Source organism: Pantherophis guttatus, chromosome 1 (assembly GCF_059756535.1).
Source record: "Pantherophis guttatus breed Tessera chromosome 1, ASM5975653v1, whole genome shotgun sequence".
Taxonomy (NCBI): domain Eukaryota; kingdom Metazoa; phylum Chordata; class Lepidosauria; order Squamata; family Colubridae; genus Pantherophis; species Pantherophis guttatus.
In genome coordinates, this window is record NC_142063.1 from 230,886,958 (window position 1) to 230,911,063 (window position 24,106).

The 24,106-nt window shown below is 37.2% G+C and overlaps 1 protein-coding gene across 4 annotated transcripts in view; it reads right to left on the bottom strand.

The window, feature by feature from the left end:
- Window positions 1-521: 521 nt before the first annotated feature.
- COL12A1 (collagen type XII alpha 1 chain) overlaps window positions 522-24,106 on the bottom strand; it is a 130,918-nt gene continuing 107,333 nt past the window's right edge. The window contains exons 53-64 of one of the 4 annotated variants that reach the window (XM_087882534.1): window positions 23,056-23,109; window positions 21,538-21,633; window positions 20,993-21,046; window positions 20,489-20,542; window positions 19,767-19,820; window positions 17,704-17,766; window positions 7,716-7,751; window positions 7,559-7,625; window positions 5,882-6,070; window positions 5,557-5,625; window positions 4,577-4,747; window positions 522-1,602 (exon numbers count right to left, since the gene is read on the bottom strand). In XM_087882534.1, coding sequence (XP_087738660.1) covers window positions 1,421-1,602; window positions 4,577-4,747; window positions 5,557-5,625; window positions 5,882-6,070; window positions 7,559-7,625; window positions 7,716-7,751; window positions 17,704-17,766; window positions 19,767-19,820; window positions 20,489-20,542; window positions 20,993-21,046; window positions 21,538-21,633; window positions 23,056-23,109 — 1,089 coding nt within the window. In that variant the 3' untranslated portion in view covers window positions 522-1,420. Of the gene's footprint in view, window positions 4,152-4,576; window positions 4,748-5,556; window positions 5,626-5,881; window positions 6,071-7,558; window positions 7,626-7,715; window positions 7,752-17,703; window positions 17,767-19,766; window positions 19,821-20,488; window positions 20,543-20,992; window positions 21,047-21,537; window positions 21,634-23,055; window positions 23,110-24,106 lie in introns of all 4 variants that reach the window. The other 3 variants (XM_034431890.3, XM_034431891.3, XM_034431885.3) reach the window with 3 other exon arrangements.

Below are 24,106 nucleotides of genomic sequence, written 5' to 3' on the forward strand. Positions count from 1 at the left end.
TGGTAATACTGAACCACATGGGCCAACAATTTAACTACTCAGTAAAAGTCAGCCCATGTTCTAAAGAGAAAATACTTAAATCTTTCTCTCTCTGAGCCACTTTTATACTGTATTTCCACCTTTATTGCTAATTTTGTTCTCTCCCCTTTTTTAAAGGGCACAATCTGAAAAAAACTGCAAACTCTGCCGGACATTGAGCCGATGAGATTACAGATCATTTGAAAAATGTACATGGAGTTCTAAATTTGGGAATTGCTGTTTCTTTTGCTATTGAGGCTTCTATAAAACAAGGTCATAAATTAAACCTTCAGAGCAGGGAAAATGTTGCTGAAAATAAAGTACTCCTCATTCAGCATTTTAAACTGCAATATATTGTGTGTGTGTGTGTGTTTGTGTGTATAGATGTGTACACTCACACATGCAGAGATAAATACAGTTCAATGTTTCAGGTGATTAATTTTCCATGACAATAAAGCCTCGGAAATCTGGAAGTTTTCCAGCAATAATACTCAGACTCTGTATAGATTTTCAGTAGTTTTATTGAAAAATGCCTCTTTTGTTTCAGAAATAAATAATATAAGGCAGTGAAATTCACAATTTGCAGTTAAAATATAAAAGCAGCAATTCTATATCCATAGTCTTGCAAACAATTTCCAACTGCTTTTTTTCTGATAACTATGAAACATTATATTCTGGAGAGAAGGGGGAATCATAACTAAATATACAACACAAACATGCAATTCCATCTCTGCAGGTTTGACTGCAATTTGGCATAAATGTTAAGGTCTCTAAAACAAGGAAAATTAAGCCATTACTTCTTTTAAAATTGTATCCAGTTGATACAAGGATGCCATCTATATCATTTAAAGGTTTGTGGTTGTTAAAAGAGACTCATAAAAGCTGTATATGCCCTGCAAGTTATATGCAAAAGTAAGAAGAAATTGCTTATGCATTTTATTAGATGTTGCAGATTGGTAACAGTGACTGAATTATCGAGCAAGCGATTTGATGAAGAAGAAAATTATAAGGCCAAGCCCTTTCGTTGCTGAGCTATACAGCCTCTAAATTACTTCTTGTAGCTGTGAAGAAGGTAGGATTTTTATGGTTGTTATATTTTTAATTTATTAAAAGAACCGTAGCCTTGCAATCACTTTGATGCACTTGTTAAGGTTTAACGCAGCCACCTGAAGCATAGGTATATTACAGGCATTCCAAGAGAGAAAGAACGAAATGTGTAGCAACATTTATTGCTATTCCCACATACGCCAGATATTCTCAGAAGATTAAGTTGTACTTCTGCCTGGAAACACGGCAGGTGGAATAGCATATCTACATATGAGAGAATGGCAACAACAAAAACAAATACCCAAAGGGAGAGGAGGGGTGGGGGGAGAGACAGAGAAGTGAGAAAATAAGACATTTATGGTTTTGTTTTTGCTTTTCTTGATAAGGAACGTTTCCAGCGCATGTGTTCAGGGAACCCAGGTGAGTGCATATCAGATCCATAGTCCTCATAGTCCTCAGCTCTTCTTTCAGGCTCCACTGGTACTACGTAGGCCTCACTGTCAGGCTGATATGGTCCACTGTCAGGTACATAGGACTCTGGTTGAAAATAGTTGTCCAATGGAACATTATTATCACACGTCTTTGAATCAAAGGGGATTTCTTTTTCTTAGTTTAAAAGTAGGCTATTAGGTTATTGTTTTGTTTTAGTAAATCTGGGATGGTTTGTCTTTTTTCTTTTAGTCAATTCTCAGGGCTTTTATTTAGAAGTGATTTCATGGGGAAAAAAAAAACCGCTAGCAAATGATTCTAAAATCAGTAATTTATGTACAAATTCTGCTACGGATATGAGTCTCAACAAGGGGAGTTGTGACTGAGGCATTGCCCTTGCCTTTGACATGAATGCTGGAGCTTCTTATATGTGTCCAGCAAAAACAGATGGTCAGGGGGAAGCACCATGTTTTGTCTGTTGAAGAAATTTTTCTGCTCCCTTTCAATAACTTTTTGTATCGCAAATTAGCCTAAGCAAAATGTAAACAGAAATAGCAACATCCACATCTAAAATATTGAAGACTGAAGTTCTGTGCAAGAATTAAGTCTCTTAGGGAGCAAAGAGACTTAATGCCAAGCAAGCAAACAAGTCCTACTTTGCAGTTTAGTCCCTAACACTGATTTTGTACAATACACATGTAATAATCACTCAAAAATAATTTCAATTTGGGAGAGGAAAAAATTCTAAAACAGAAAGAATATTGGTACAAGTTAAGGAATACAATGTTCAAAATAAAATAGCTTTGAGGTCCAGGGTATTTTTTTTTAAGTAAGTATTAAAATTACAAACTTGCTAAAGTCAAGCCTTGAATAATTTCCAATGAAAACAGTTGATATTTATGTTAGTCACAATTAGTTGTAACTTACTCCATTTATTTCACTGGGACACAATTAAATTTAGTAGGCTTAGTGATCTTTAGGAGTTTCACTTAAGTGAAAGCCAATTATTAAAATAAATGCTTTGGTCAAAAGGGAAAACTTCATGTATGCAGCTTTGTTTTATTCAAAATAGTTCCCTACGGGGGCGGGGGGGGGCGCAAAAATTTACACCAAGTTGTCACCATTGACAATATTCAGTAACTACTATTTTCTGACAAATGTGCCTCATATCTGACTGAACCAGAGCTAGTGCTAGAGGAACACCGAAGATTTCAGGGAAATCAAAATCAAAATTAATTATATTTTCAACACTTGTAAGAAGATTACATATACAAAAAAACCCTCAAGTCCTGAATAAGGTAAGATGAAGACAAGAATAACAAAGAATAGAGAAAAAGACTTCGCGAGTTTCGAAGAGATTATGCTGGCACAAATTAAAAAGTAGCAGCAGGAGGTTTGAATGCAAAAGCAGGATGTAATGTTAACTAGGTTTAGTGGACATGATTCCATACAAATCATTTACAAGCCACAATTAGTTCATTATTTACAGTCATTTTCTGTTTCACCAAGGTAAATGCATTATGGTGTTATGTCCATTAATATGTTTATAAGCCTCCACTGCCATTCTAGTAACTTGGTTTTGATATAATTGGACAGTAAGAATAGGGAGGTTGAGTTTACATCCCTTGCTTTATCAAATGCCATTGTCCTTTATTGCAATCACAAATGCTTGTTAGTAAGTACATTCTTTTTTAAAAAAAGCATCTCCCCTCTTATGAGGCCAACACTATTTATGTAACCATTATCTATAATGAAATAACCATACAGATTCAGGTCCAAGTTAGCACGTGCACAAACATCTCAGAAACAGGATTTTCATGGAAATTCAAACTGTAAGCAGCACTGGCGGCATAGAAAATTTGTTAGCTGGAACCTGAAATAGGTCAAAGATTTAGTTTTCAGAGTTGAACAGCTGTGTGCAAAATTGTTTTTCATTCATTACATCCATGAGAGTTAAATTGTATGTATATCTATCTATCTATATATATATATATATATATATATGCCAGATTGATTTTTGTTTTTTGTAGGAGTAGCACTTCAGTATTATTTTCCATTTATTTCTCATTCAATTGTTTGATAGTGTGCAAATTTTGCATTATGGCTTATTCTATTGAATTTGATCTACTCATCAATACTATGAATGTGTGTGTACATATATATATATATATATCTATATATATTCACGTATACATGCAAACAACATAACAAACAGCAATATCATGTATAAGGTGCTACAGTGCACACAACAAATTGGTGATCAATATTAAGGGCCTGGAATCTTTTCTTGAAGAGGCCTTAAATATATGGCATGGTCACTGGTTATGACCCTTCCCAGTTTAGTGATTTGGTATCCTGTGGTCACAAATATCCAGCATTTAAGTTCCTTGGACCATTCGTTGCCTCAAACTGACTCTTCTCAGAAGAAATTTGTATAATAGACCAATATAATAGATTCCGTTGAATTTGATACAGTGCAAATAATGACTTCCCATGCCCTCCCTTGCCTAGTTGTCTGCACTGTATCACAAAATGACATTTGGAATGGAAAATTAGATTTCAGGTACTAATTTTGTATAGATAATCCCATCACGAATCAGAAAGATGAACGCAGAAATGGCAAACTCTGTTCTTTATACTTTAGACGAATGGTCAACCTTGTTCAGAAGTACAGGAGTAGTTTGATGGAGAAGGAAAACAGGAAGAAGAAGGGAAAATGGTCAATTATGTCCTAAGAGCATTGTGCCTTATACTATCACTTTAAACATTAAAAATAAATTAGTTTGAAATATTTAAACGACTTTTTCTTTAAAGTAAAACTGACACTTCAAACTGGAACAAAGCTACTTCAAAAACAGGAGAAATTCTATAAACATAAAAGACACCAGTTATGAGAATCACAACAAATATTCCTAAATCTGATTGAATTGGAAAGCTTACATTGTTCAGCGGTTGAGTTATAGTTCAGTTTTAATTTCTAATTAATTCTACTTTTATTACAACTTTTCACTGCATAAAATTATTCACGCCAAACAAGCTTTTATTAAAGTATTCAATGATAATTAAATTCCCAATAACCTACCTGGGTATCCTTGACCATTGTAAGCAATGCTAGCGCACAGGGATGAATCACAGTATCCAGGGGAGCCCGGTGGCCCTCTGATACCACCATTACCAGGTCGGCCAGGTGGACCAGGTGGACCTCGGGAACCTGTAGAACCTGGTGGGCCAGTTCTGGATTCTCCTTGTGGACCTAATTGTAGAATGAAAAGGAAGGTATTGTATCAATAAATTCAATGCGAGGAAGTTTAGTAAAGAGGTTGGCAAAATTAAAAAATAGATTACACTGAAGCATATATTTAAGGAATATTTCCATTTGGTTTCTACATATGGTGTTAATGAAACAACCACAGGAAACCCAAAACTTAATTCATCATTTGTTGTTTCCCTGATTTTAAGCTCTTTAGTCATAGAAAATTGTTCTGGCCCGACTGAGCTTGGTGGATTACACAGAGAAGCAACTTCTATGTTACATTTCAATTAAAGCGCAAGATTACTTTAATTTTGCTACTTCCCCATAGCTTTAGAACATACGAGATAATGTTTTCTTTGGAACAATTTATATTCATGGTTAAAAGAAATGTAAAATTTTCGTAAAATGAAGGTAGAAATTGTTGAGAGCTTATTGTGGAGTTTGTCATGAACATTCAACAGTAAATTGAAGACAGAAGCAATGAGACAGAATCTGACTAAACCTTCCAAAATCTAAGTAAATAACCAAACTATATTAATAGCAAAACTAGCCACCATGACAGCACCATGATCTATGAGAGAGCCCTGTAACTTTGTATATGGAGAGAGGGGGAGAAGGGAAGGAGGAGGGAGGGAAGTATTACAAATAAAAGCCAACTGCTACTATGGAATTTCTCAAACATTTACTTAGCATTTTCAACTGATGCGTGGAGTTAAGGAGGATGAACAACATCAGGCTGAATAAAAGTTTCAAACATTTGATAGTACATATCATTATTTTTAAGAGTATATATCACTAGTATAACCCACCTGGTGACCCTGGCAAACCTCGTGGTCCTTGTATTCCAATTCCTCTTTCACCTTTCTCTCCAGGCAGTCCTAAAGCACACCAAAAAGAAAATATATTCAAGCTGTGTCACAGAAGTGCTGGCTTCAATTTCTCAGGAAATATCTAACGTCAAGCACTTGCTTGGTCAATGCCACTTTGAGGAACGTAAACTGTCTTCGTGGTCTGGCATTTCACGTACGCTCTTTGTTTCGCTGATAGTCCCACCACTGTTCTAAACTCTGAAAGATCAGTTAAGACCCCCCTTCCTCTGCAGGGAACATCCCTATGACACTAAGGACAACCCACCTCGCTCGCCAGGGGATCCTTGCATGCCAGGTGCGCCCGGAAATCCTGGCCTGCCTCCACTTCCAGGTTCTCCTGTGTTCCCAGGAGGTCCAGGGGGACCTGGTGGCCCTGCAGGTCCAGGCTGGCTGCGAGTTGAATGGTAATCATTTGGAATTTGATTCAGCATCTGGTTAAATCGGGTCATTTGGTCTTTTGGAGAGGAAAAAAAAAAGAAGAAATAGATTAAGAGAGTGAATAATGAAGCAACCTTTAAGAGTGATTTTAAAAAAAACTATGCACCCACCAGTTGATGGCAAAGTCAAAACCAGTACAATTTACCATTTTAAAAAGAAAGAACTATGCATATAAACTTATGCATAGTCTTATATCAGTTTCTTTCTCCAACTCAATCAGGAATGGATTATGCTGCACTAACACTTCAGACACTTGTGATTATGTATTGAGTTCTCTGATAAATATTTTACTACTCCTCTACAGTTCCTATCCACCAGTGGAAATATATAAATTTAAATCTAGGGTAATGAGTGGCCAAGTACGTGTAACTGTCTGAAATGATCCAGATGTGTTGTCAGCAAAAGTGTCTCCTGGATTATGACCAGTGAATAATAAAGTGTTAGGATGGTTACTTGAAAAGTGGGAAAAAAGAGGAAATGCATCATTAAACAGGACATTAAAAAATAGCACATGTACATTTTCATAAGTTAACACAGGGTTTTGCAATGGTATTCCACAAAACCCTAGGATTCCATAAGTATTTCACAGTGAGATACTAAGAAGTAAAAAACATTAGTTGGTTGTTGTTTTTTAACTAATAGATTCTCCAGTTCTAGTCCTGCCTTAGGCACAAAGCCAGCTGGGTAACTTTGGGTCAATCCCTCCTCTCGGCCCTAAGAAGAAGACAATGACAAATCACTTCTGAAAAAGCTTGCCCAGAATACTACAAAAATACATCCAGGCTATTGCCAGATGTCAACACTGATTCAAAGGCCCAAAACAAAACATAATGTTAACTAACAAGTATAAATCTAAATGTTAAAATAATTACTCCTAGCAATACCATCCTTGACTTCTGGCTCGGACTACTGAATTAAGGAACTGATAAGCAACTGAAAGTACTTTGTTCTGTGTCTTCCACTTCCTATATGGATTGTGAACTAACATGCAATTGTCCTCCAATCTCGCCTTGAGAAAACAACCCTTTAGAGCAGGGGTGTCAAACTTGATTTCATTGATGGCCGCATCAGGGTTTTGTTTGACCTCAGTGAGTGGGCATGGCCAGGGTGGGCGTGGCCAGCTCAACATCACTCATGTCAAGGGTGCCTGTGTTGGCCTGACCACTCTGCTAGTGAAAACGGGCCCTCGCGGGCTCCGTTTTCGGCTGTGACAGCCTCCTGCAACCGTCTGCCAGCGAAAACGGAGCTCAGGAGGGCCGCATGTGGCAGAGGCAGTGGGCCGGTCCTTCACTGTTTCCAGGTGGCCCCGCGGGCCAGATCTAAGCATCCTGTGGGCCAAATCCAGCCCATGGGCCTTGAGTTTTACACTCCTGCTTTAGAGGGAAGGTTGTTATAGATCACATGGCTACTTGGCAAACATCCCACATGTTTAAAATCCACAGTGTGTTAGGGCCTGACAATTTGGTATATGGCTTTTGTTGTATGTGACAGAAGAACCACTTACTGTTGATCATTTGTTCGCAGACTTGTCTTGCCACAGCTCGCATCATACCCTGGGAAGCCATGTCTCCCTTAGAAAGAAAAATGACTGTTGGTTTATTTCTCACCATAGTCAAGAGTTTTAAAAAATGTATGTGAATTTATTTTAAAGCTGCACTTACTCGGTCACCTTTTTCACCTTTCAATCCAACTGGCCCCTGTAACAAATTATATTCAATCAAAATGTTATCACAGGATAGCATTGCGAAGCACAAATAAATGACACAGGTAGCAAAAACCCAAAAGAACGAATAAAAAAAATATTCATAGTGGATGTTTCTGCATCAGAAGAGTAATTCTCAGGGATTGGGGGGAGGGGAGGGAGGGTTATATAAAGAGCCCCATAAATTTTAGACTCAGGCCTCATCTGGAGAAAAACAATGTGGTGAAATATTGAGCAGATTGGAAATATTGAGCAGATTGGACTGCATTTCCCTAGACTGAAAACAGCATGCCATAATTGAATGTTTTCTAGATTTTTAAATATCAGAACCTCTTGCAATCCCTTTGCAACCCCTTGCAGAATTTTCCCCCTTGCAATTATATAGGACAGAGCAATGCTGAACCAGTGGACATCCTTGTCCATCGATTCAGCATGCCTTAATCTCATTATGTGGCTCTGTGTAGAACATATGACTGTCCTGGAGCATTATTCATACACAGCATAAATAATATACAGGATGAAGCCAAGTGACTGACAAGGATTGTAAAGATTCCTGACTGTGCTTAATCCTCTTTTTCCAGCAGCTTCCCCTCTTCCTTCCCCGCCACCTATGGACTTGGCTGTTTCCCTCTGTTCCCCACTATACCTTTTCTGGCAGAGCAATCAGACTTCATTCTATACCGAAAACACAACCCCGTTTCATCCATGCATGGACCGAAACAGCCAAAATGTATCATCCAATAACAGCTGTTTTACTCATTTGGAAATTGCACGGAATCTTTTACTTGATTACATATTTAAATTCTGATTTTTTGTTTAATATACATACCCTTCACTCTATTTCCTTTTGTGGTAAGCAACATGACGCAATACACAAAAAAGAAGTAAGAAATAGTAAGGCAAAGGAATTGAGGCATGAGAAGGAAATGTGAATATATCAAGCCATTCAGAACACTTTGATCTGCAAATCATTCTTGCTTGCTCTGCATTCATGAACTGTTTCAAATATTGTTTCTTGATCTTCATGTTTGCACTTTTAACAGATAAAATGCTTTATAGCAGCACTGCCCATATGTATATGTTTATAGCTTTTAAATTCTAATGCGAGAGTTTAATACAGAATCTAGTCCAATACAGAAATTGGTCTCATGTGTTTTAGGAATATGGGGAACTATCTACCACATGAAACATTAATCAAAATAGTTCAAGAGCGTTGGCTGTGGCTTCCAAGATTTCAGACATTGACCTCTCCTGTTTCCCTCCTCAAAATGCTGAAGCTTTTGCAATCAAAGCAATTATATGACCATCGAGCTATGTTCTATCTCGGTTTCCAAGAGAGATTTTTATTAATAAGATATATTCCATTCTGCCTTGACAACAAAACAATGTTATCTATAATTAATGCTAAAGTAATGATCAAGCAACTTTTTAAGTGTGTAACTTTCAACTTTATCATCTATACGGCTCTGTTTAGAGTCATCAATAAGAGTGATTTTTTTAAAAAAAGACATACAGAATTACATTAGTATAATTATTTCTCCTCTAAGACATTCCTACAATATTGTTTTCTGTGGTGTCTTCCTATCTCTATGAATGCCAATTCTCAATGCCAATTCAATGAGAAAACAGAGTAGATCTGTATACAGTTTATGTTCAGTTTCTGTACAATAAATGGATATAATAATTTTCAAATGCAAAATTGAAAAGTGAGCACTGGTCTTTTTTTTCAATTAATGCTTCCTCATTTTTAATTAAAATGAAATGTAGAAGAAACAATCTAGCTACCTGATGAAATATCATAATGATTTGTCCAAGTAACTTGTTTTTCCCTGGAATAAGGAGTCTCCCCAACCCTAATTGTTAAAAAATAAACTCTCTTTCAGTGTCAAGCTTGTCTTCATACATGTAGCCCTTGCTATACAAAATGCATACAAAAATATGCATATGGCTTCCCTTTGTCTTCTTCCTTGATTATTTTGCAATTTATCTATCTAAGCTACACTTCTGGAATTTCCAAATTGTCCCTCACCCAAGTATTAGCCAGGGCCAATCCTGCTTAGCTTCCAAACTAAGTTCAGTGTGGTGCTATCTCTGCTGAAACCTGGACTACTACCTGTTTCATTTATTAAAAGCAACACTGAAGGAGTTGGTTAGAGTGAAGCTGTCAGAGTGATTGACTTTGTACTATGGACATTCAGCAATAATATTCTGGAGATACACACAAATGTACATACAAACGTACAAATAATCTGTCTGTAGGAAGTTTGTATATATAACTCTTAATACAATCCTTTCAGAATTTAACATAACTGAATAAATTGTATTTCTTTATTAGCAAATGGAAAATACCTCCCCCATTCCAAAATTGACTGCCTCTCTTCTTTAACAAATGTCATTGGCCTACTTTGAATATTAAATGTTCTTGCAAATGTCTCCCTGAAATGTGTCACTTAATACTTTTTCATCAGCCCAGCAAAAGACACCACTAAATCTGCTACTAGTTAGTTTCTTTCACAACTTCTCAATGTGTTTTCAAGCTGCTTAATGATACACCAAAAATATTCCAGAAGTCAGGAGCAGAACAAAACTGTATGCAATTAAATACAATATCAGTATTTGTAAAATATGTCACTGAGATAATGAACAAAAGTAAAACATTTACGCTAGAGATAATTTCAAATATAGGGACTTTAGCATCAGGCATCCTGATTCAAAATACCCTTTTATATTCTTAAGTATGGCTGTGAATATAAGGTTCAGAGAGCACATCTGCCTCTGTTTCATAATTCTTTGTTATCGCCAGACTATTTAGAATGAAGCAACATCAGCAACATGCACTGAAAACGAAGAGAGCATATGCTCATAGACATATGACAAAGTAAATTTAGGAAGCCAAAGCAATAGCAAAATCTATCTCTCTGAAAGAAAAATAAAATAACCCAAAAAGACCACATTGAGGGGGAAATTAAAGCAACATTCAAATAATTTAAAGAGTTATTATACGGAATAAAGTCATGACCTGTTGATTTTTTCTTTTTTCAAAATGCAGGTCATAGAACAATAATCTTAAACAATGGTTCTCAATCTTTTCCTTTATTTGGACAAACGCGGTAAACCAGGGGCTGACAATGCAATATTTGTATACACTATAGATATAGAATTCACTTAGATGGCATCTGACTTGCAAATTAAATGAACTTAATTTTAATGTTTAAAATCCCGAGACAAATATGGGAAGAAAGCCATAATCTCATAAGATGTTAACTGAGAATGCCAAAATGTTAAAAAAAAAACACCTGGTGATCTTGAGAAATATTGGCCATTTCAAATGGAATATTAATGACACCTGTGATACCCTTATGGAGTTTACAGGTTGGAAACTATTGATTTTAAAAAACAAGAAGCCATATGCTGGTTGTATGTTGGGAAAAGAAAAGAACAATTTGATATGAAATCAATTATCTAGGATTGGGTAGTTCCATTTTACCGCATATTTTCAAGCAGAGGATAGAGAACAATAGGTCAAGGTTCTCCTAATTTGAATTTCTTCACTGACTCAAGAGATTTTGGTCCTGATGACCTAGATCGCCTTTCCCAACTCTATTAAGATAAATAACAACTTGTCTCAAAAGAATTCCTATGGATCCACTTAGGGATTTGTCTAACTCCTTCGTCTGTTGTATATTCATGAATCATTCTCAAATCTAAATATCTGAAACAGATTTACTACAGTTCACTTATTTATAGATTTATGCTCCAGCTTTTATACTTGTGCTAATATTCAAGGTAGCCAATACTTTTTTAAAAAGAATATTAAAATCTGAAGGCACAAATTAGAAACAGAGATGACCTAGGTTTAAAAGAGCCTTGGTGGCGCAGCGGACTAAAGTGCTGTTATGTAGCACTTAGCTGCCAGCTGCCTGCAATTACTGCAAATTCAAATCTCACTAGGCTCAAGGTTGACTCAGCCTTCCATCCTTCCGAGGTAGGTAAAATGAGGACCCTGATTGTGAGGGCAATAAGCTGACTTTGTATAAAAAGAACACCGCTTGGGGGGGCCCGAAAGCCATACTAAGCAGGTATATACAAAAGTATGAAGGCTATTGTAAGCCTTCTCATTGTAAGCCGCCCTGAGTCTCTGGAGAAGGGCGGCATATAAATCGAATCAATCAATCAATCAATCAATCAATCAATCGGATTGATTTAAATCATTCTTCGGAAGGCTTTATCTAGATTTCTAAAACATTTAACCCTTTTTATAACTGGAGCCGCAATGGCTCAGCAATTAAAAATGCTGAGCTTGTCAGCTGGAAAGCTGACAGCCCAAATTCGAGACCTGAGCGTTGCACCACATGGTGAGCTCCCATTCTTTGCTCCAGTTCCTGGCATTCGAAACTTCCCCACCATCCAGTCAGAGCTGAAGAAGCTTCTTGGATGAGAAGCGAAATGTCTTTAAAAAAAAACCAAGAAAGTCCAACGGCCTTTTGAAAAAAAAAGCACCTTTGAAACAATCATGATCTGGATGACTGAGAATCTCCATAGACATTTAGCAGTTTGAAAGCATGCAAAATAGAGTAGATGAATAGGTACCACTTCAGTGGGAAGGTAACAGTGTTCTGTGTGCCTCAGTGTACAGTCATGCTGGTCACATGACCACAGAAGCATCTTTGGACAATGCTGGCTCCCTCCACTAAGAAACAGAGATGAGCACTGCCCCATAGAATCAGTCATGACTCGACAGGGGAAACTTTTACCTTTATTTATAACTGCTAACCCCCTATCCTATTTCTCCACATTTATCTTTGTTAAATTTCATTATGTTTTCCTCAGTGTTTTTCTATCATTTAAACAGATTTTTTTTCACCTTCATTTTTTTCCTTTAGGTTATTAGGTAGTCCACACGAGTTTGTATTAGCTGTTAATTCGATAATTGTTGCCTCCATCGTTTTATCCAGGTCATTAATAAAAGTGCTAAAGAATAAAGAGCTCAGTGCTGAAGCTTCAGACACTATCTGGCAAGACATATTTTTTACAAACTCAAGGTGATGTCTGCCAATTGCCTCATTATTTTCAACTCTAACCCTAATCCTAGGATACAGGTCAATTGGAGGTTTAAATTCATTCAACATAAATAATAATCCTCTAATCCATGTTTCTATGAAATTCAAACTTCATCTTGCACCTTCACGTTTTCATACTGAAGACAAGTTAAACAGAAATTAAATAACTTTGCCTATTTTTTGTACCTATTAGCATTTTGCTGTTTTAACAGAGTTGGTGTTACAGCAAACATTAATCCCTGGAAATCTGCACCGTTTTGGATTATTTGCTTGGCACCAATTTAGAAAGATCAGATAATGTTCCCAAGATGCACTACATTACTATGCTAGCATCTAACTTACTTAAGATATATTCTGTGTACTAGCATGAGTATCTAGAATTATCTAATAGTCTTACAACATGCTCAGGTTGGAATTTACTACACGTGATCATGAGATCCTCATCTCATCCTTGGACTAACTATATACTTTAGTTATTTGACTGGTTCTACAAAGATACAATGAAAGTCTGAAATTATCTAAGGAAATGGTGTATGATTGAATAAAGTGCTACTTTGGAACTGGGCCATACAACTACAGAGAAGCTTATATGACCTTTAGATCTCTGCAGGCTACATTTGGCTGACTACTCACACATATGGTCTTAGGCTGCCCTTCTGGCATTTTTTGATAGCACAAATGTCAGGGCTGAAATCCTATCTGCCTCATAAGTCTAACCAAACATCTGCACAGACTCTATGCGCCAGAGTTCCTGCTGGGAACAGATCTATAAACGTGAGAAACAGTGAATATGATGTCAAGCATATGGGGAATGGGGCAATTATTATATGCTCTCAAATCATGTTATAGATTCACCTTATATAAAACTAGAACAAAAAATAACATTCAGTCAAGGCTAGAGACTGAATGCAAGATAAGTAAAAAATTCCTGGTAAGGGGAGATGTGCCTTGACTTTCTGCTTTTATTTTATTTGGGAGAGGGGGTTGGAAGTTTTGCCTTTTTTTAAAGTTATGTTCAATCTATTTGACACTATATGTTCTATGTTTCTCACTTCATAAAAGCAGAAAGCTTCCCTGCTAATTTTTTCGCAACCATGGCCAGAGGTGATTTTAAGGATCAAAAATAAGTTTGGGCTCTCAGGTTACACACTCTTAATTTAAATAATCTGTAGAACTACACCCAAGTTAATACTGCCAACACTAAACTGGCCTCTGCTACTTAGCTTCTTTATAGCACTTTGAAATTTACAATAATAACAGAACTGACCATGCTTCTTGTTAGGGTGTGTGTCTGTGGGTGTCCATATCTACCTGACACGGAAATTATTTCGCTTACATCTTCAGAAAGGAGGAGACATGATGGCTCACCTGGACTCCATGACAGGGCTTTTCCAGGAGTTACAGGAGAAAGACCTTGTGTTTACTGAACTGCAGCAAGTTTATATTATTCTTTCATCGTTGGATGACAGTTATGACTCTTTTGTTTCATCATTAGAAGTATTGTCTAGAGATGAACTAACATTGGCCAGTATAACTGGTAGGTTACTGGATGAGGCCAAACGTAGGCAAGAACGAGACCAGTTAAGGATAACATGATTACATGTTTTAAATAATGTGGTGCACTCCTCTACAGGAAAAATACCTTTTACTTTATGGCACGGCAGGAAGCCTGATTTAAGTTACATACATACTTTTGGTGCACCAGCCTGGGTGCATATAACAGTTAGTCAGAGAAGGAAGGACCAACAGAGAGCAAAGAAAATGATTTTTGTTGGCTATGAGGCTAACCATAGGTCCTATAGGTTCTGGGAAAAAGGAACAACAAAAGTTTTATGTAGCGCTAGTGCTAAATTCCTAGAACATGAAGGCTGGGACAGGTTAGAAAAAGCAGACTATGGTTTTACAGATATGGATGTTAAGATGGACCATATTCCTGATGATAGTTCATCTGAGATGGATGATAAACCATCTATTAAGGTTGAAGAACAGGAACAGGAATTAGGGTTAGGGGAGGATGAACCCAATATACCTGATGTTAGTCCTGTTATGCCTAGACGATCTTCCAGGGACCGGCATCCACCAGATCGCTATAAAGCCACAGTGGTTTGCCAAGTAGATATCGAACCATCCAGTTATCATGATATAACATTATATCCAGAAAAGGAGCAAAAAGCATGGCAAGAGGCAATGGATAGAGAAATTGATTCATTGAAGAGGCTTGGTGTCTATGAAGTTGTAAGGATACCACCAAATGAGAAACTTATAGGCTGTAGGTGGGTCTATAAGGTAAAGAAAAGTGTAGATGGGCTAGTAACCCATAAAGCTCGGCTTGTTGCACAAGGGTTCTCACAGACAGATAGAGACTATGATGAGGTTTTTGCTCCAAGTCTACGAGCGAGCACTTTGAGAACGATGCTTGTTTGGGCAGCTAGTAATAAATGCTCAATTACTCATTTAGATGTTGAAACAGCTTACTTGAATGCTCCGTTGAGGCATACAATATATATGAAGAAACCTCCTGGTTATGATACACAGGATAGAACTGAGTGTTGGAGGCTACAAAAAAGCCTATATGGTTTAAGGCAATCAGGTTACGAGTGGAACCAATGTATAGTGCAGGAATTACATAACATTGGGTTCTATGAGGGCGTAGCAGATAAATGTCTGTTTAAAAAAGAACAGGATGGATGTGTTTCATTCTTGTTACTCTTTACAGACGACATTGCCATAATTACCAGAACTGACGCTGAGGCTAGAGAGATTATTGGTCAGTTGCAAACAAAATTTAAACTTAGAAATCTAGGACATATACGGCATTATCTAGGGCTGGATATCCTGAAAACATCTAGAGGATTTAAAATATCACAATCCAACAAGATCTGCAAATTGTTGAAAAAATATGGGATGGAATTATGTAAACCTGCCAAGACTCCTATGGCACAAGAATTCCAACAGGATAGTTTGCAGAGTCCACAGTTTAGTAAAGAACTGTATCAATCATTGATAGGCAGTTTGTCATATTTGAGCAACTGGACACGGCCTGATATAGCTTTTAGTGTTAATCAACTAGCACAATATAGTTCAGATCCTACTGATAGGCATTGGCAGGCTGCTAAACGTGTTCTTAGATATCTTAAGAGAACGTTGCATTTTGCTATGTATTTAGAACCAAATGCCAATATGATGTTGAAGGCATATGCTGATGCCAGTTTTGACAGAACATCTACATCTGGAATTGCAATCATGTTGGGTAACTGTCTGATTGGATGGAGATCAATTCGCCAAAAACATATCAGTTTGTCTACCATGGAAGCGGAGTTTTCTTGTCTATCACTTACATGTACTGAACTGATTTATTATAAACAGTTGATGGAAGATATTGGATTCAAAATGGATTATCCTATTACGGTTTATGAGGATAACCAGGCAGCCATTAAAATGGCAACAAATCTTGCTGTAAAGACAAGGACTAAATACCCGGATATACGTTATCTGAATGTTCGGCAATGTTACAGGGTTCAGCAAACCCTGATTACGTGGCTCAGTTGTTTCTTAAAGAAACAGATATATTGCCTGACCAACAAGTTAGGAGTAAGCTGTAAGCTGAACCTAACACTTCTCTTCCATGAGAAAGATTAGCTTCCTTATGCCTTCAGATCAGGCTGCTCTTAGAAACAGAAGCAGATTACAATTCAGGCCAACTCAAATCATGGTATATGGTAGTCTGACTCGTTTACTCTAGAGATATAGCAATAGTACTTAGATGTATTTATTGCCTCGTAGTGCTTTATAGCATTCTCTTTTACAATGCCAGCATATTGCTCCCAACAATCTGGGTTCTCATTTTATCGACCTCCAAAGGATGGAAGGCTGAATCAACCTTGAGCCCCATCAAGACTGAACTCCAGGCTGTTGGCAGAGCCCTGCAGCACCAGATATGACTGAATAGTCTTATGATCACAGTTCTTACAGCCATGAGTTGCAAAATCTTTCAACAAAGAGGCAAAATAATACAAAGCCAACACCATATTTATGGTATGTGGTTAGCAGAATCAGACCTAGAACTCTTCATCAGAACAGTCTATGCTTCTTCAAGAATACTGATAGTAAAAAAGAAAAAGAGTTGGAAGTAGTTGCATCTCCATGATCGCTGGGCCAGCAACTGCAGAGTATTCTGATGCCAAATATCCCAAAGGTGCTTTTTTCAAAAGGCAGCTGGACTTCCTTTGTTTTTCCTTGAAGATGTTTCATTTCTCATCCAAAAAGATTCTTCAGTTCTGAACTGACGTGAAACATCTTCAAGGAAAAACAAAGAAAGTCCAGCTGCCTTTTGAAAAAGTACCTTTGGGTACTTGACTTGGATGACTGAGAATCTCCATAGACATCTGATGCCAAATGTTTGCCCATCACATTCTTGGATACATCTGTCAAAGGGGCTCCATCGATTGCTATTAAGGCTATTTTAATCCCTAAAACAGTTTCAAATTTGATGCTATCAACAGAAGATTGGGAACCTTCATTCAAGTTTTTTCAAGCTTAAATGTTCTCAAAATGCTACATTAAAAAAACCACCACAGGCAGTATATCACACTTGACTGAATTTTAAAAATAGCAAATAGTAATCCCACTAAGTAATTTACCTCTGGGATGTTTATGTAGTGGAGAAATATAAACCTTGGCATGTTCAGTTGGAGGACTTTTTTTAAAAGTGGAAAAAAACCCTACAACCAAAATTTCCAGACCTGACTTTTATGCTGCAAAAACCATGAATGATAAAAAGTGACTTGCCATCAATGATAGCCATTGTACGATGTACCATTTCCTACTGGTAAAGTAAAAGGGCTTTTCACAAAAGATACAATAAATGCCAGTGACGGATTCTCTTACCGTTGAACCACGATCGCCTGGTTTCCCAGCTGGACCAGCAACTCCAGGCACTCCTGGGGCACCCTGTGAACAAATGGATTGAAAAGATATACAGAAAAGGAAAATAATAGTCTTGAGGAATTGTATTTATGTGTTTGTTCAATGTATATATCTGAAATGAAACATATACTCAGAAATTTAGCTAATACTGGGAGCAAACTGAGCAAATTTCTGTCTGACCACTTTCCTTAAATAATGGAGACAGGTAAGTGTAATAAATCAAGCAAAATTAATGTACCGTAGATGTTAACTGCCTGACCCACCTGGGGTCATCTGGATAAGGCAGTTACATTTACATTCATTTTACTTGATTTTCTTACATCTTCAATTTATACTGTTTGCATGGTGATGCCATTATGCAAATTATGCCAATGGCCTCAATACCATATTTATATTTAATGGAGGAGAAACTGACGTGCCCTTTTCCCAAGTAGTCCATTAGAATGAGGCGTCACTTATATTATTAAAGATTTAATCTTGGTCTTTTTCTAGCAATAAAAATGTGATCTAAAAAAAAGAGCAACCAGGTTTTTGTGGGGGAAAAAAACCCAATCAGCTTAAAATCATTAAGGCTTATCTTTTGACAATGTAACTTGTTAAAAATTTGATATTTATAGGAAGATGACAGAAGCACAAAGGGAAAATGAGATTGTACATTTTATTAAATAATGTAGCAAGATGTAGATGTATTATGCAGTCAACAGAATTGGATCAAGTAAATTGGACCTGCAATTAATACAGCAATGTAGAGAGCACATCTTTGGAGCTCCAAAAACTCAATTTTGCTTCTTTTCCTACTTCCTACAGCAGTTCAGCAGTTGATATCACTGCATGTAGTGCTCACTTTGCTATCCTGTAGTCCCCTTTTCTTAAGGCTTTTCTTTAATATACCTTTATACTGCAAATCTTCACATCCTTCTAATCCAGTGTTTCTCAAGTTTTAAGATGTGTTGACTTCAATTCGCAGAATTCCCCAGTCAAGTAAAAAAGATAAGGGATTAGAAAACTGTTTGAGTAAAGATTTGAAGGAAAAAAGAGAACAAGATGAAATATATTGTTAATAATTAAAAAGACAAGGGATCGGGGTTGCCTGGACTCCACAATGAAAAACATTAAATTGAAAATGAATACAGCAATAGAGATGAAGGAAAGAATTGGAAGGGAGGAGGAAGGAGAGAGAGGGATGGAAGAGTAGGGAGGAAGGAAGGGAAGGGAAATCAGAGTAGGAGAGAGGGGAAGACAGGGGGGAAGAGAGGAGGAAAAGGAGAAGGGAAGGGGAAGTAGAGAAGAGAAGAAGAAGAAGGTGAGGAAAGAAAGTTGGAAGGAGAAGAGGGAGAGGGTAGGTTTGAGGAGAAAGATTGCTGTACAATAAAAAAGATGAAGTGGAAGAAAGGCAGATTTGAACAAACAAATATAAATATATTAAGATAAAGAATGAATTGTTAAAGAATATATGTACAAATAGTAAAGTTAGAATTTAGGGATAAATGAAGAAGGTGTTTATGTATGCAAGTATAGGAATACTGAGATATGTTCAAAAAAAAAAGGAAAAGGGAGGAAGACAATATTGGCAAAAATTGTAATTGAGTAAAATGTATTTGAATTTGACTAATTGTATAAGATAAGAAACGACCAACACTGTTCAAAAAAAAAGAAAGATGTGGGTGAAGGTGGGAGAGGAGAAAAAAAACCCAATAAAAATTGTTTTTTTTAAAAAAAGTTTTAAGATGTGTCAGCATGCTGGCTGAGGAATTCTGGGAGTCTAAGTCCACATATCTTTAAGCAGCTAAGCTTGAGAAACACTGTTCTAACCAATGACTGGAGCCATTTTTGCTATATTAAGCATCCACACTCAGAGCACTGAATTAATATGCCAGCTGTAATTTAATTTGCTTTGATACCATGTGTTCCTGCAAATGATGACAGTACTATCTGACACAAAACAGATACAACTCCCAGATACAGCACCATCCATCATAGTTCCACTATTACATTATCATTCCAACAATGAAGCCAACACTAACCGCTGGTCCTGGGGGACCTCTTGGTCCTGATGGGCCATCTTTTCCTGTAAAACCCTGTTTGGAGAACAATGGCACATTAGGAATTAGGGTTTGTTTGGTTTTTGCTTTTAGGGACAATATATTTATGTAGAAAAGTTTTTGGGTCAACCACCCCGTAAAAAGTATCAAAAACATTCAAAACCACAATGTCTAAACATCCCCCGTTATAAGGGACCAGTACCTATAGCTACAATAACTACGTACCAAGGATGTTAGAAAATTTAGTATTTATGCTGAATACTAGTTAGAAAACTTTAATGCTGTCATAAATTATCTGTTTCTCCACTGTAGATGAAGAACAAAGAATTATGTTAGGCTTATTGCTTATTTTCCTCTTATCCAAAGCCTTTGCTTCTGTATGTTTAGTTGCTGAATGCAATCCCTCCTTGATTTCTACCACAGCTATACAAAGCCTATTTCTTCATCATTCCATCAGTTATTAACTTTCTTCAAACTTGGTGTCTTCTATATGTGTTGGACTACAATGTCCATCGGTCCCATTCAAACCAAATAAATCTGATCTAAAGAAAAAGTAATCTAAAAGATTGTGTATTTAAAACCGATTTGCTTCACCCTTTCAAGGTTCAAGGAAACTGACAAAATGAAGACAGGTAGAATTATAAATGTTCTAATGTTGTTCAAAGCCTTTGTAGAGTTTCCACTCTCCAGGATAAACTACTTACTCTGTCACCTGGGGGTCCCATTGCGCCAGGAGGGCCACTTAGGCCTGGTGATCCCTAGGTGAGAAAGAAAACATTAATTAGACAGGGTTTTGAAATGATGCAACACAATTTTAACATATATTGCCACTTTAATTTAATCTACAGTTCATTGTACTGTACTAGACTCTTTGGATGCAGTGATACTGATTTTGACCCCATGCAAAAGAAATGGAGCAAAACAAGTTGACTTTGATTTATAATTTCAGCAGGCTGTACAGAATTCCATTTTACCTACACTCTAGTTGTTTAGTTATTTGTATTGTTAATTCTTTTAAAAGGTAAATATATCTTTATTTACAAATCTGTTACAAATCTTATTCAGAACTCATTCTTAAATAATAGCTACAGGTAGTCCTGGACACACGATCACAATTGGGGGTCAGAATTTCCGCTGCTATAAGCAAAGTGTTGGGTAAGTGAGAGTGTCTTTTGGAAGAATGGAAAATAAATAGCAAAGAAACTTACTGATCGCCCTGGAAGTCCAGGTTCTCCAGGGTTACCCTTTGGCCCTTGACGTCCCTAGAATTAAAAAAAAAACAAGTTTTGTTTATTCCCTAAAAAATGAAATTGTGGGTCTAATTAACAGATATGCTATCTTTAAGCCTCAAAACCCATTAGAGAAAACAAGAGTTCATTTGTGCCTGTAGTGTGGCTTTTCTTTCATTCACATCATGAAAACTAGGCATGATAGTTTATTACACAACATTTCCACCCAATAAAACGTTAAAGAAATACCTAACCTTCTCAGATTTCCCTGAAAAGGCAGAGAATATTCTAAGCAAAGAAGCAGATCAAATGCAAACTCAAATAAACACCACAACATGTCTCTATGTTTATGCAGAGTCTACAAATCCTGCAGTGTTTAGAAATCTGTTTGGTGCATCAATACACCTTGACTTACTTAGCATACATCTGAATGTACAGGGAAAAAGTATGTCAAACTACTATCAGAAAGCATTTATTACATTACACTTTATCTCTTATCCTGGCCAAACAGCATTCTTACTTACAGGATCTCCAGGAATGGAAAGCCCATTTATTCCTTGTGGGCCTGGTGGCCCTTGAGGGCCTGGAGGGCCTGAATCTCCACGAGCACCTGGGGGCCCCTAAAAATAGCAAAAGAAAAAAAAAACTGTCAATTTTTCAAAAAACTACATGAGGATGGAGTCGAGTCTTTGGTGATAACAAGTGACTAAACAATTGCTTTCTCTAACATAATTGCTTTCAGAAATGTTGGGTTGCACTCCCCATCGTCCCCAGCTATGGTGATATATCTTTCATTCTGTAAAGGGTATATACAAAGCTATGTACTTTCCAAGATTTCCTTATGGATAAAGGCAATATAGACATTTTTAAATATATGAGCATAAAAGCTAAATAGATGTTTTTGGGAATGGCATTATTTGGAAGTGTTAGGAACCCAATTCAATGATTGTAGATAAATGAAATTTCTTGTATTTTTTTTAGAGAATTTCCCTACACTTGGATTGCTTGGGGTTGCTTACATGAACTTGTACCACACAAAAGGAAAAACAAAAACTGGCAAAACTGGCATCCTTACTTTTTAAGCCAACTCATATGCACAAAATTTCTCCAATGCAAATGCCAATAACAATAAAATTATAGCGGGTAAAAAATAAAGTAAAGTGGCATTTAGTGTGCTTTCAATAGGACTAATTATACTTCTCAGATGTTATAAATGTCTCCAATTCCTTATATAAACACATATAGAAATGTTATATTGCTAAGGGTAGTGGCAGGCAATCCGCTCCTGCTAGAAAAGTATGTGATAGTCACGGCTAAGAAGTCTTTGCACACTTTCAGACTGTGTGCCAATTTGTACCTATTCCTGGATCGGAAGGCTCTGCTCACTGTGACCCATGCCCTCATGATCTCTTATTTAGACTAATGCAACATGCTCTACATGGAGCTGTCCTTCAGTAGCATTCAGAAGCTTCAGCTGGAACAGAATGCAGCTGCATTGGTTGTAAATGGCGCTGGCTATCCTGCAAATATGTAACCCCACTGCTTTGGGAGCTGCATTGGTTGCCAGTATGTTTCTGGGTGCAAGTCAAGTGCTGGTTGTCACCTTTAAAGACTTCATAGATTGGAACCATGGCTATCTCAGTTACTATCTTCCTCTAGTTGTTTCTACCTGTCCAATTCAGGTGGACATTCTCCAGGTCCTGTCAGCCAATGAATGTTGGCTGGCAGGGACCAGACAAAGTACCTTCTCTGCTGCAGCTCCTGTTCTCTGACATTCCCCCCCTCCCCCTAGAGATTGGAATGGACCCAACCCTTCTAGCCATTTGGAAGGCCTTGAACTTCTGACTAAGTGTCCCAAAGCTATGAAGAGCCCCATTTCCTGGTTATATTGACACTAATCGATTATAATATATTTTGGCTTCTATATGTATTTCTGTTTTGCATTGCATTTTAACTATTTTAATAGCTTTCAAGATTGTGCATTGCTAAGGGTTACTGATTTGAGATGGGCAGTTATACAAATTGAATACGTAAATACTCACAGCAGGTCCACTTACACCTCTTTCACCTCTTGCACCACTGGAACCTCTAGCTCCCTAAAATCCAGAAAAAACAAACACATGGAAGACAAAGAGATAAAGACCGTTATGTTTAAATTTTATATAGAACATCCCACCTTCTTACAATTTTCTAAAGGACCTCGTATTATTCATTCTGAAACGTATAGCATATTCCAGCATATTTCCAAAGAGATTGCCCACCTTTAAAATAAGAACAATCTCTATGGGCTACAACAGTGGTGGGTTGCCCCCAGTTTGGACCGGTTTGCAAGAACCGGTAGTAAAACCGGCGGGAGGCCCCACCCACTGACCCAGACGTCATCATAGGTAATCTGCACAAGTGCAGAAGAGCGTGCGGGCAAAGCGAGCGAGTGTGTTTGGGCGCGATGCGAACCGGTAGTAAAGGTAAGTAGAACCCACCCCTGGGCTACAAGCTGCATATTTTATTTCCTCAGGATGGTAGAGGTGTTAAAACAAGGAGGAAGGCTAAAATGAATAACTGCTAAATATTTCTTATTAATCACTAATAAAATATGTGAGATAATTTTCTCTGAATAACATGCCTCTTTCCTCTCATTTAAACATCCCTTAGATTCATATTGATCTGTGTCAATCATATTTAATCAGTTTCATCCCTTTCGTGGAGTTAGAAGCTAGGAAATGTTTCCTTTATAAGTCTCCTTGCTCATTTCACTGGCTTCCATCATTACCTGAACAATTCATTCCCAAACTTGAGCTAAGGGTATGTGGTAGATGTTATTAGGTTTTCCACCGTTTTGTTACAGAAGTGCACTGTTGTTAAACAGCCCAAGACGTGTAACTATATCAGTGAGAGAGATTCTTGGAAATGAGTACACAAATCATGGCTGCTGACTGCTGTTACTGTGCCAAAGCTAGAACTGAAGTCAACTACTTGCCACTACAAAAGATGATACAGGCAGTCCTCAAGTTATGACTGTAATGGAGCCTGCCCGTTATGATTCTAAGTCATAATTTTACAATCTTTTTTGGCGATTGTAGAATGATCATGGCA